We start from the raw sequence: 12,859 nt of genomic DNA on the forward strand, positions 1-12,859 counted from the left end.
CATATCTCACCTAAAACGCTATTTTAATTATATCAAGGTAATAAAAAAAGTTGTTTTAGGATCCTACGAGGATTATAACAAATTCCTTCAATTTATAATTTCCATTAACTAAAAATTAATCCTACCTTATAAATAAAATCACTATAATTAAAAATATTTATCGAAAGGTAAAAGTATCCAATCTATGAGTCTAATAAAATAAAAATTCCGATGCGTTTTATCGTACGTCATGGGGGTGATGGCTGTGTCGTCGAGTAACGCATTCGTTTCCATAATGGATTCTAAAAAGGAGCGTCACGGATAATCTCTTATGGCACAACCTATTTTTATTGAATGTGTACTATGTACTTTATCCGTGAACAATAGTACTGGTTTTCGAATACGTCAAGTGAAATGTATTTTGTCACCTAATAGGCGACTATCACGACTTCGCTTTCGGTGGGTCGGAATGCGACGAGCACTCTCCATTATCCTTCCTTAGAGGGATAGTAACTTAATAGCATTGTTACGACCTAATTTCATATCGCTCATATATGACTAACGCTTTTTACGAGTATACACTACGTCTTATATAGGCAGTATACAAAAAGCATGTAAAAAAAAAAGTTGAAAAAAATAATTTTAATCAATAAGGAGTATTTATTCATTATTATAATTGAAGGGCCAAATTAATAAGTAGTTGTTGATTTAATATTGATACAGAATACATACTTACAATTATGGCCATTATATGCATATTTATTCATTATTATTGATCAATTCAATGATTATTATTTATATTATTGACTGATAACAAAACATTAGTTATCGACGATAGAAGCAGTATCAAACCTAAATAAATTGAGAATTAAATACACGTATCAACAGTTTAATAAAACAAAAAGATAATTCAAAACATGTTTGTTTAAGTATACAGTAACGAGCACCATTTTTTTTAAAATAGACTAGAGATAGACTCTCTTCTTCTTCATCTTAGGTCTAGCACCGCTTCTAATTTTTTTCATCTTCAGTGATTAATGTTACCTATTGATACTTTTCTAAACTTTTTTATGACTTCTTAGAATTTCAATTAGTGGCTACTGTTAATATTTGAAATGATCTGCATGTAAATTTATTATACGATTAAGAACAAGAATTCATAACATTTTCAACTATATCGAAATAAAGTAGATTTGCCGTAGAGCTTATAATAATTATTTCATTTTTATTATAGATAATGATAATCATAAAATGGTATGATGATACCATTTTTTTTTGTTTTATAATATTTGACCCTTTGGTAGGTAATCACATCTATGAAAACGTATGTGCTGGACGTAGTGTCTCGTATTATTTTCAGTACTTGTTAGTAATAAGGTTTAATTGAAAGATATAATTATCATTATATTTAAAAGCTAATAAAATAATCTTAGTCATCAAATAAATTAAAAAATTAAATATTACATTATTTTAACATACACGATATTAGGATTTACTCCTACAAAATTGTACAAATTTATAAAAATGCTTGTTTTCTTTAATGTTAAAAATATTTAATTTAAATAATATAAAGAAAAATATTAACAACTATAACGCGAAGTATTTGTGATAATATTCTCAGACAAATTGTTTTATAGATATTTTGTATATTTTTAATTGTGGTTATGTTTTTATTATTGTGGTTTCAAAAAAAATTAAAACTTCATAGTCATATAAATATTTGTATAAAAAAGATTCACAGGGCAAAAATAAAAACTTAACACGCGTGTTGGAATAGGGGTTCAGGTGTTAGGGATATAATGTAACATGCTATTTTAAATTAAAACCTACCTCTGACTCAAATTTCATTCGGTTTCGTTCATCCTTACAAACCAAACTTCAGCATTTATAATATTAGTAAGCACATTAATATCACCACTTAAAATTTTATTTTATTAGATTTAAGAAATAGAAACAATTACAACTGAATAGTACGGAAAAAAAATAATATACAATAATAATAACGTTAGGCATTATAATTACTTATTGTTTACTTTGCTTTTCGGCTCTACACGTTTTGTTCGCTTCTTTTTAGAATCAAAAAGTATATCAGATTTTTAATCAAGTAAGCGTAGAATGGAGTATTGCTAATGTCAGTGTCAAATATTAACCAACAAATTTACGGCAGTCAAACATATTTAGATAAAGTTAATGTAATTACATCACTTCTAAATTTAGAAGTTTAATAGACGTGATTATTGTCAATGTCATCTAAAAAGTCAATATTGCGACAAATAAATAGGGGCAAACAATAATATCTACCACTTGTCTTCTCTGCTATTCTCAAACGAATTTTGAAGAAATTTAATTTGTATATTAACTTAAAAATGAATAGTGTTACTGATATGCCCGAGGATTGTGCAAAACAATGGGAGATCTTATTGTTGTTATTATCATCGGAAGAGAAGAAAATCGATCGTACCAATGAAAATGAAATCGATACAATGAATTATTTTTACAATAACAAGGGAGTACAGTATGTAATTGTGTAAATATATGTAGAAACAGATGAAATAAAAACTAAATAATCATAAAAAAATTAAGATGTCACTACTATATCACTACTATAAAAGTTTTGCATTGAACTATTTAAAACTGATATAAAATCCGTCGTTGCACATATGTCTATTAATTAGGGAGCCACCATATAAAAAAAGTAATAAATATTTGATAAATTAAATGTTTTCTGTGACAAAACTGAAAAAGAAATAAAGTAACCAAATAACTTTAACTGAATAATTTTAATTGAATCCTTCCACATAAATCAAATTTTTTAATCCTTGGTCCAACACATATGATGAAAATCTTTTTGTTACTCCATATAAGTTTTTTCTATAAAAAAGCCATACAACATGTAGTAATCATCTCTTTAATAATGCTTATTTGCATCTATTTTCTATAGGTATTGTTTTACTATACTTTTATTAGAAATACTAAATAATTTCAAATTCGGAACACAATAATTTGAAATTTTAATACTATATATTATGTTGTTCCATAGAAAAATCCTTCTACATTGGTTGCAACAAATGAAACTGTCCTATGCCAGAAAAACAAGTGAATCAGATACAGCTTTAAAATGTGATGAAGTCTCCTTATATTGGAGGCTACGTGGAAATGAAAAATTTCGTGCTAATCTACTGGAAGAAAGTTATAAGTGCTACACCAACAGTGTATTATATGCTAAACATAATAGTCTTATGTATGCACTAGCCTTGGCGAATAGATCGGCAACTTTATTGCGCTTAAAAAGATTTCAGGTTAGCTTTTGATATGTGTCAAGAATATTTGTTACCTTGCAATATAATATAGGCTCATAACTTTATAGATATATACCATTTATTTATTGAATATTGCAATGCCTCTAAAATTGTATTCTTCTGTACACACAATCTTTTATGTACTTCATTTTTATTATCAAAAGGAGTGCCTCTCAGATATCACAATGGCAATAAGCAATGGCTATCCAATTGAGCAACAGCACAAGTTGTTGATGCGCCGTGCGGACTGTTACATCGAATTACAACAGCGAACTGAAGCACGTGCCTCGCTGGACGCAGCTATTCATCACGCTGACACTTTAAATTTTTCTGCTGTTAATGCGAGTAAGTTTTTTTCTATATTTAATTTATCTGATTTATTTTTATTCAACTTTATTGCATTGTTTTAGTGGAGTTTGACCGTCATTTAAAAATCTTGGAAAGAAAACTGGAGTCTGTAGTAGGTGACACAATAAAAGAGCCAGTCAAACTGCCCGATTGCTACATGGGGTTTAACCCACACTTCAAAGCGGCTTCCAATGCAATAGAACTCAGGTTAGTTTTTAGTTAAATAGTAAAAGTTTTGAGTTTTCTGCAGCAAATTGTTACAAAGTACTGGCACTTTATAGATTATAAAATTATTTGGATATCCTGTCCATTATTATGAAAAAATATTAATTGCGTTACTTCCCATAACCTCTAAGCCTGTAAATTAGCCTGTATCTTGAGCCTTGATCTGCATCTTTAGACACTGAGTTATTTGTATAATGATTAATAATAATAATTACTAATAACAGAGGTTGGTCGCTATAAATATAATTTTGTATGTACAGATGTAACGACACAGTGGGTCGGCATGTGGTAGCTAAAGCGAATACAAAACGGGGCGACGTTTTGTTCTCAGAGGAGCCCTACGCGTGGGTTACTTTGCCCTCCGAAGAGAAAGTTTGTGAGATGTGTTGTGAAGCTGACATTAATCCAGTGCCGTAAGACATATACAGATATATTTAGTTTTAAACTAAGGTTTTTACACTCATACGTATGGCCTTGAAGAGATTATCGATCATTTAAATATGCCATACTTAATTATCTTCTTTCCTGTTCGACGCGCGATTCACGCATGTTAACCTAAAGTCATTAGTAGCAAAACGTTATTCTGTATTTAATTTGAAATTTTATATTGTAAAAATATGTTTTAGTAATTATTCCTTACATCGCCAATGTACCAACATCCATGGGAATTAAGATGTTATGTTCCTTGTAGTTGCATTCACTCACCCTCCAATATATTGCCGCAATGTGGTATAAGTTACGCTGAATGGGACCTACCACAAAGATCTGCCACAATCATCCTGCTGTCCTTATCTCAATTTTATTTGGGGTCGGCGTAGCATGTCTACTCCTTACATACTTCTCTGTCAGACGTCATCTCACAAGTAACATTCTTTCTAACCATATCCTCTTTCACACAATCCATCCATCGTTTCCTTGGTAGTCCTCTACCTCTATATCCGTCAACATCCATGCTCAACTGGAACTTTGTGCTACCCGCACGGTGGCGGGTAAACCCCCACGAATATTCCCAAAGAGGGTTAGCGTCAGACAGGCGGCCGGCTTTAAAAATCAAGCCACTACCTTTAGCAGCATGGAGAGCGAAAACTAAGCTCTACCACAAATCAACATTATTTTATTTTATATAATATGTTGTTTATTAACGTTTCATTCTATTCTATAATAAGCTATATCAAACCAGTTCTTCTATCTTAAATTATGTTCCACACTAATAAACAGACATAAACTAATATCGGTAGTGCTGGAAGTTTAAAGGAATACTGAAGAGAAAGTTTCATTTGCTTGTAAAATTGTAATCCTATTTTGTGTAGTCTGTCACCGACTATGTTCTGAGCCGAGGTGCGATCTCACAGGAAACATCCTCAGGGCAAACCTCACTCTTAAGTCCGAAAGGGCTTAAATTCAAGGCTGAGTCTAGTTTTCGTCCCAACGCTCTATGATGCTGTAAAGGCCATTAGGGTCAACAGCACAACACTGGCAAAAAAGTTGCCACTGTTTATGCAACTGGCATAGTTGGCAACCGAAAAACTGAGGTTAAGGATTTCATGTCGGACGTTTGGCTGTCTCGTTATCAGTTGCAGCGTGTGTTCGCGTAGCGTGTACTGCAGCGAGAGTTGCCGCGCGCTCGCTCTGTTCCACCGCTGGGAATGCGAAGCGGCGCAGTGCGCACTCTTTCCCACTATTGGGATCGCGCATTTAGCTTTAAGGTATTAATTCATTATTTATTCGGGTAGGAAGACAATCAGTCCTGCTCTTGTTAAATTGTAATACAAAATGTGTATACTTTTCATTTGAATATCTTTAATTTATTTTCCTTAGCATTTATATAGAGATTACAAAATCAATTGAATTGTTGTGCAGAAATGTTCCAACCCACAGAAATACTTATCTTATTAAACTAAATAAAATCTAATACCAAAACTGTCACTACAAAGATAGCTTTCTATTTTAAATTTTAGTTACTTAAAATAATTATGTTTTCAGTGGGTTGGAACAGGTCTATTTAAACTACAGCATTTATTTGGTGACAAAATAAATATATTTTATGTATATATAGGGTGTTACTAATAAGTGCAAGCAACGGTTTCCCCGCGCCCCCGCGGCCTCTCCCCGAGCCGTGTACCGCCATAGACCTCTTCAAAAGTTACTCACAAGTTGATAAAATAAAAATATACGACAAAAATACACCGGCATTCTACAGGATGTTTAATCTCGTCACAAACTTCGACAAAATGAACAATATGGACTATATACAGTACGCTTTGGTGAGTAGTAGCAGTACAAGTAGATCTATTGTCACCATTCAAAACATTCACACATATTACTAAAAGACTACATTATTAAATACACCTTATAGTCAACACTATTCCTATTATTATTTAAGAGACATTTTTCTGCACATTACTTGAATAACTCAAGTCGTATATCACATAATAACGCAGTGCCGTTTAGAGACGTCTTATCTGTAGCTAGCAGGAATATTGAGTACTAGAAGTATAATGCGAGTGTCAAATATTTCTTCGTGTCCTATTTATGGCGTAAACAGCTGAAGAACCTCTGAGTTTATATGTGATTCAGACGTATGGCTGCTATTCTTTTTGTAATATAAATCTGACTCTTGTATTTCCATCAATTCGCAGTTGACCAGCGTTGTAGAATAATTTTAAACTATTCTCACACTAAAAAGTAATAGGTCCTAGGGCATAGGTCCTCTCTCTTTTGTGGTACAATAAGAGATTAAATTTAAACTTGAAAACTCACAGGTTTTTGTTCTTCCAGCCCATCTCTCCCCTAATTTTTCCTCAGTCCTTATATAAAATAATGTTTCGTTTGTGTTTGTATGTGCGTAACTCGTTGCCCTTACACAGACAGCGACGATGCTGACCCTGTACCTGGAGAACTTCACGTTGTTCTTTGATTACTTGCCGTCTAAAGTGCCTTGCTCCCTGTCCCACGCGGAGCTGAGACTGTTCGCGGCCGCTGTCATTCTGCGCAGTCTCGGGCAGCTCGTCTGCAACGGACACGCCACTCTGAGCTTATCAACCGTTGAAGAGGCTAACGGGAGGAATGGTTAGCAAAACCAATATTATTACTACAACTTAATTTACAATCTAAAACTTATAATGTCGATCTGATTGATCTCAAAAGATACCATTCAACTCACGCGCAGTACCAATGTGTTTACGTCCTTTCCGAGTCATTTTTCATGAGTCTCAGGTCGATCGGAGAGTCGGCTCAGGACAATATATCAGCACCTCATAAAATTTCTATAATAGTGTTGTTAAATTTTACTTAGAATATGTGACATGGGCTGTGAAATATGGGAAAAATCTTTAAAAAGTAAGTTTTTCTTGCAGAGCGTACCCTCACGGAGAGAGAGGTGCGACGCGCGACCGCTATCTATCCTTCTGCGGCCATGATGAATCATTCCTGCGACCCGAATATTATTAATACGTAAGTAGGGACGCGATCATGAATTAGTCTGGATTACTCACTCGTATCCAATACGACTTATATATTCTTTAAAACTTTTAAAACTAAAGTTGTAACCTTTTTATATTGTATGTTTTTCATTTGAGTTCTGCTTACATTGCTAATCTATCTTTCAAGACATTTCATATTTCAATTGAATAGTCAACTGGAAAACAAACAAGCTGGTATTATTTATTGAGAAACCACACAAGAGATTACTTAAAACAAATACTAGAGATTTAACATATATTATCACTCAACGTATTTTATAATTTGATCAAGATGGACATTTAAATTTATAGGACTTAGCTCAGATTGGCAGTTCTAATAACATTTCTAACTCTAAATTAATAAAAGGCCTCTATAAATATAAATAAATATGAGACAACATCACATACATTACTCTGATCCCAATGTAAGTAGCTTAAGCACTTGTGTTATGGAAATCAGAAGTAAAGACGGTACCACAAACACCCAGACCGAAGACAACGTAAAAAACTAATGGTAATCTACATCGACTCGGCCGGGAATCGAACCCGGGACCTCAGAGTGGCGTACCCATGAAAACCGGTGTACACACCCCTCGACCATGGAGGTCGTAACGTTAACCATGGATAACGATTGCATAGGTTCTACAAGAGTCGTCTAATAATTCGTTGTTCGCGCGAACTGTCGCCGGGGTCGGAAGTACTGAACTGTTACGGGCCGCACCGCGCTCGCGAACCGACCGCGCAACGGCGCTCGCAACTGCGCGCGCAGTACATGTTCACTTGTAACTGTACCGCTTGCAGAGACAACGAGCGGAAGGACTTTTTGGTAAGTGGTCAAACTCAAATGCTGTGTTAACTACCTGTGAATATAATTAATGAAGTATTAACTCATTACTAATATATTAAATATTAACAGTACACTTACTTGGTGGTAGGGCTTTGTGCAAGCCCGTCTGGGTAGGTACCACCCACTCATCAGATATTCTACCGCCAAATAACAGTTTTGTTGTGTTCCGGTCTGAAAGGTGAGTGAGCCAGTGTAACAGGCACAAGGGACACAACATCTTAGTTCCCAAGGTTGGTGGCATATTGACGATGTAAGGAATAGTTAATATTTCTTCCAGTGTCATTGTCTATGGGTGATGGTGACCACTTACCATCAGGTGGCCCATATGCTCGTCCGCCAACCTATACCATAAAAAAACCCTACTGCTTTCGTCCAATTTAACTTCCGCGTCCATTTTATCTCCCGAAGGGTGAATTAATAAAATTAGCTTATGCCTTCTTTAAGACCATCTCCACACCCAATGTCGTAAATATAGAGACTGTAATAAATATCAAGATATAAAAATATTTTACCTATACTTTTTCTATAGTAAATAATAATAATTGAGTACTAACTCAACAGACTATCATTTTTGAATTTAGATTCATTATTTATACACACACATATAATAATCATGATCGAAATGTGGATAATAATAATAATTATTATTGTTTAGCTGTTGTTTAGTGCATACGCGTGCCAGTCGTGTAAAGGCCCCATATCGTGGCAGAGTAAGCGACCGCGCTGCCAGCAGTGCAGCGCTGAGTTCCACCCGGACCGCGCACTGGCTCTGATCGATCGAGCTGAGGAGTTAGCTTCTCAAGGTAACATGAATGAAATAAAGCTCAAACATTTTATATTGCATTAACAATTGAGTTGCTGGCGTACTTATTATCGTTATTCAACAAAAATAGCAGCCTGTAAATTTCCCATTGCTGGGTTAAAGCCTTCTCTCCCTTTGAGAAGGTTTGAAACAAATTTCACCACGCTGTTCCAATGCGGGTTGTTGGAAAGCCTTTATCTAATTCATTTCACTTATTCGTACTGAGTAGTGTGTTTTAAAGACACTGAAATAAAGTATTTGGGTGGTTTTAATTGGCGATCACCTGACGCTAACTGGTTCGGTTTCCAATTACCATAGGACTGTTGGGACCAAGTCTTTTCCACGAATTCGGATAAAAGGCTGTGCTGTGTAAAACCAAACGACATTTTTACTTCAGCTAATTATTTTACTTACGCATTGAAATTTGTAATAAAAAGTAAACACATTTTAGACAAATAGATATCAAACTACTAGAATAATTTACTGTTAGTTTGCCGTTTTCGAATAAATAAATTGAGTGTTTATGTCTAGCCGAGCTGGCGGTCTGCTTAGAGAGCCGCTGTGACAAGATGTTGGCCTCGTACCGATTGAGGCAGCAGGTGTGGCACCGACACCACGCTGGGCTTAGAGTCACCGCCGACAAGCTAGCTCGTCTCTACGCGGACGCCGGTAAGTGACAGCGGGTCACTTGACAGTACAACAACAACAACAACAACGGCCTGTAAATTCCCACTGCTGGACTAAAAGCCTCCTCTTTTTCCTTCTTCCTTTGAGGAGAAGGTTTGGAACATATTCCACGCTGTTCCAATGCGGGTGCTGGAATACACGTGTGGCAGAATTTCTATGCAGGTCACATGCAGGTTTCCTCACGATGTTTTCCTTCACCGCTGAGCACGAGATGAATTATAAAGATAAACCAAGCTCGTGAATCGGCGGTGCTTGCCTGGGTTTGAACCCGCAATCATCGGTTAAGATGCACGCTTTCTAACCACTGGGCCATCTCGACTCACTTGACTACCCAGTCCGATATGTACCTATCAATATTATAAAGTTACTATTGAGAGATGGTTATATGTGTAACTTTAAAAAATAAAATTCAATTTTGCTATTATAATTATGTTATCAGCCAAATCGCCTGTTTATAGATAACTATTTACAGAAAAACCGACTACTCCGCTATTGTTTACACACAATACATTACTCTGATCCCAATGTAAGTAGCTAAAGCACTTGTGTTATGGAAAATCAGAAGTAACGACGGTACCACAAACACCCAGACCCAAGACAATATAGATAATTAATGATAATCTACATCGACTCGGCCGGGAATTGAACCCGAGACCTCGGAGTGGCGTACCCATGAAACCGGTGTACACACCAATACATCACGGAGGTCGTCAACTTTACAACTAAACTTATAAGGCAGCCTGCAAAAACTGAGGTGCTGGTGGTATAATACTGTTATTTCTATCAAGAAATTCTCACTAAAAGTATTGAAGTTGACAGAATGAGTACTTACCCCGTAGTCTTATAGACCAATCCACGTTTCTTTCAGATATATAATTGTCAGTTCGAGAAATCATTTTAATTTATTTATATTATAAGCCAATGTGATTGTTAACAGGTGAATTCAGTAAAAGCATGGATCTTATAAAGCAAAACATTCAGAATCTCGAGTATCAGTTTGGGTCTTTCAGTGTTGAGGTAATAAATGTTTGTTTATTATGTGATATATACATGGAATTATTTATAAATATTAATTACGACATGCTTCGACTTCGCATAGGGCCCTTTATTATTTAAATAACTGAAAAACCCTGTAAATTTTAAGTCGATCATAATGTTTAATCTCCTAGGACAATTCTAGAAGATTAAGTATGAGAATTCTCATACAATAGGTATGAAGGCCGTATTGTTTGTATAGAGGTCTATAAAAATATTCGATTTTACCAGTACGAAGTCAGAGCGGTGGGTAATTTTTAAGCGTTTATTAATTCATATATTTCATTCAGGTGGCCCACGAACTGAGGAAGTTATCGGACGTTATGTTAGAAAGAATCGTCAATTCTTCTCAACACGTGGATCACAGGTATGGCATATCTAGATTACGCGAAAGACACTTATTTTATGTTTAGACAAGCAACACCTAGTCAGAATTTGTTGGCCATGTATCATACATAATTTATTTTTTTCACTGACATCTTTATACGATAATAGTGTATCTATAATACTGCATTTTTTTACACAGTAACTTTGAAATTAAATTTCATTTTAATCAAAAACTTTCGATGATCTCGTGTTCAAGACAGCAGTTGATACCTGTCTGAGTTTTTGAGTAAACCGCGCACAAACCGACCGAATTACTCTTTACTTTATTGTAACTGTAAACCAGAGCCAATTAAAGAAGCTTTATTAACGACGTTGCATCTAAATCACTACGCTAGTTGCAAGTACTGTGAAACGCGAGCTCACATATTGAACATAACAGTAATTATAAAAAATATGTAAACCCGTTTAAAAATACAATGTAGTGATTAGACTAAATAACAATTGAAATATTTTTTTTAATTGTACAAGATTGAAAACTTAAACTATTTCTTCCAGGGAGTGGTGCCTTGAAACCCATAAAATAATAAAGAAAGCTATTCAGTTGATGGAACTGAATTATGGTCCATGGGAACCGGTTGTGTCAAGGTTGAAAGATCAGGAGGCGCTTGTGTCTTCTCTTCTAGCAGAGAGCAGGACTCCGGAGGCAGCGGATTGCATCCATCACAATTTACATTACAACCTTAAAATTTAATAAATTGCTTATTTTATAAGAATTACGATCCCGTTTAAACCATAGCGAATTTAAATCATTTTACTAAAGTATCAATGAAAGTATGTAGTTATTATATTAAAATACTTTCAGTAACTTTACATAGTTACGAACGAATTTTATTGTTTTTGGTACAAAACGTTGTCACGGTACAGTATAAATAAAATGAAATAATATATCAGTTTTTCATTTCACTTGAATCATTACACAAGTTTTATTTATTTATTATTTTTATTTTCGCTTGCAGGCAGCTGATATTATGTTTGCCTTTAAAGTTAACATTTGTAATATAAGGAATCTGGTTTTACTGGCATTTCGAGAATTTTCCTTTTATATCAACAGAACAGATAGATTAAGAAAATTTAGTTTATTGAGGTTCTATGAAAGGGACTTTTTGAGTTACATTTTAAGAAAGTATAAAATGGGCGCTTAATTATTTCCCCATTTATATTTCTTAGACTGATGGTCGGTAACCTTTTGACAGAGACAGAAATCGAAAGATCTTATATTTCATTTAATATTGCTGTAACTTGACGAAACATTTTTGGTAAACCAGTATTCTCCAGTATCATACCATTCTACCATAGTATTATATATATATATATATATATAGTATCCTTTCTGTATATAAATTGAGTTTACATATTATACCGCATAACGGCTTATTTAGTTCGCTCATGCAAAAATTGTTAATATTTCTTATACTGCTAATGGTTATGAGCGGTCGAAATTCTTCCCAATAAAAAAAAAAATACAGACGAATTGATAACCTCCTCCGTTTGGAAGTCGGTTGAAAAAAATAGAAGGCTTACCTTTATCATCGTCCGTCTTATGATTCCGATTAAAATTATTATTGAAGATAACAAACCAATGAAAACATGTTCTTGTTTAATTTCTTTAATTAAGATTAGGATTACTATTAGGACTTTTCCAGTAGTGGTAGCGACATACATTAATATTATTAAACAATTTATACAATAAAACTAAATAACTTTTGTGAAAGAAAAACTAGATTTAAACATGCCGTCTCAGTGCCCGCTGACAGGTGAGCTACTAAGTTTTCGTTTAGAGAATAGAATT

General features: G+C 34.4%; 1 protein-coding gene across 1 annotated transcript; it reads left to right on the forward strand.

The window, feature by feature from the left end:
- The first annotated feature begins 2,157 nt into the window (after nt 1-2,157).
- LOC124543175 (SET and MYND domain-containing protein 4-like) lies at nt 2,158-11,950 on the forward strand. The gene is made up of 15 exons (XM_047121251.1): nt 2,158-2,494; nt 3,020-3,278; nt 3,443-3,623; nt 3,689-3,833; nt 4,112-4,264; nt 5,426-5,557; nt 5,908-6,115; nt 6,719-6,920; nt 7,208-7,304; nt 7,952-8,138; nt 8,815-8,962; nt 9,493-9,630; nt 10,586-10,665; nt 10,974-11,050; nt 11,566-11,950. Exons 1-15 carry the CDS (start codon nt 2,346-2,348, stop codon nt 11,759-11,761), a joined length of 2,352 nt encoding a protein of 783 aa, XP_046977207.1. The 5' UTR covers nt 2,158-2,345; the 3' UTR covers nt 11,762-11,950.
- Nucleotides 11,951-12,859: the final 909 nt, after the last annotated feature.

Source organism: Vanessa cardui, chromosome Z (assembly GCF_905220365.1).
Source record: "Vanessa cardui chromosome Z, ilVanCard2.1, whole genome shotgun sequence".
NCBI lineage: Eukaryota > Metazoa > Arthropoda > Insecta > Lepidoptera > Nymphalidae > Vanessa > Vanessa cardui.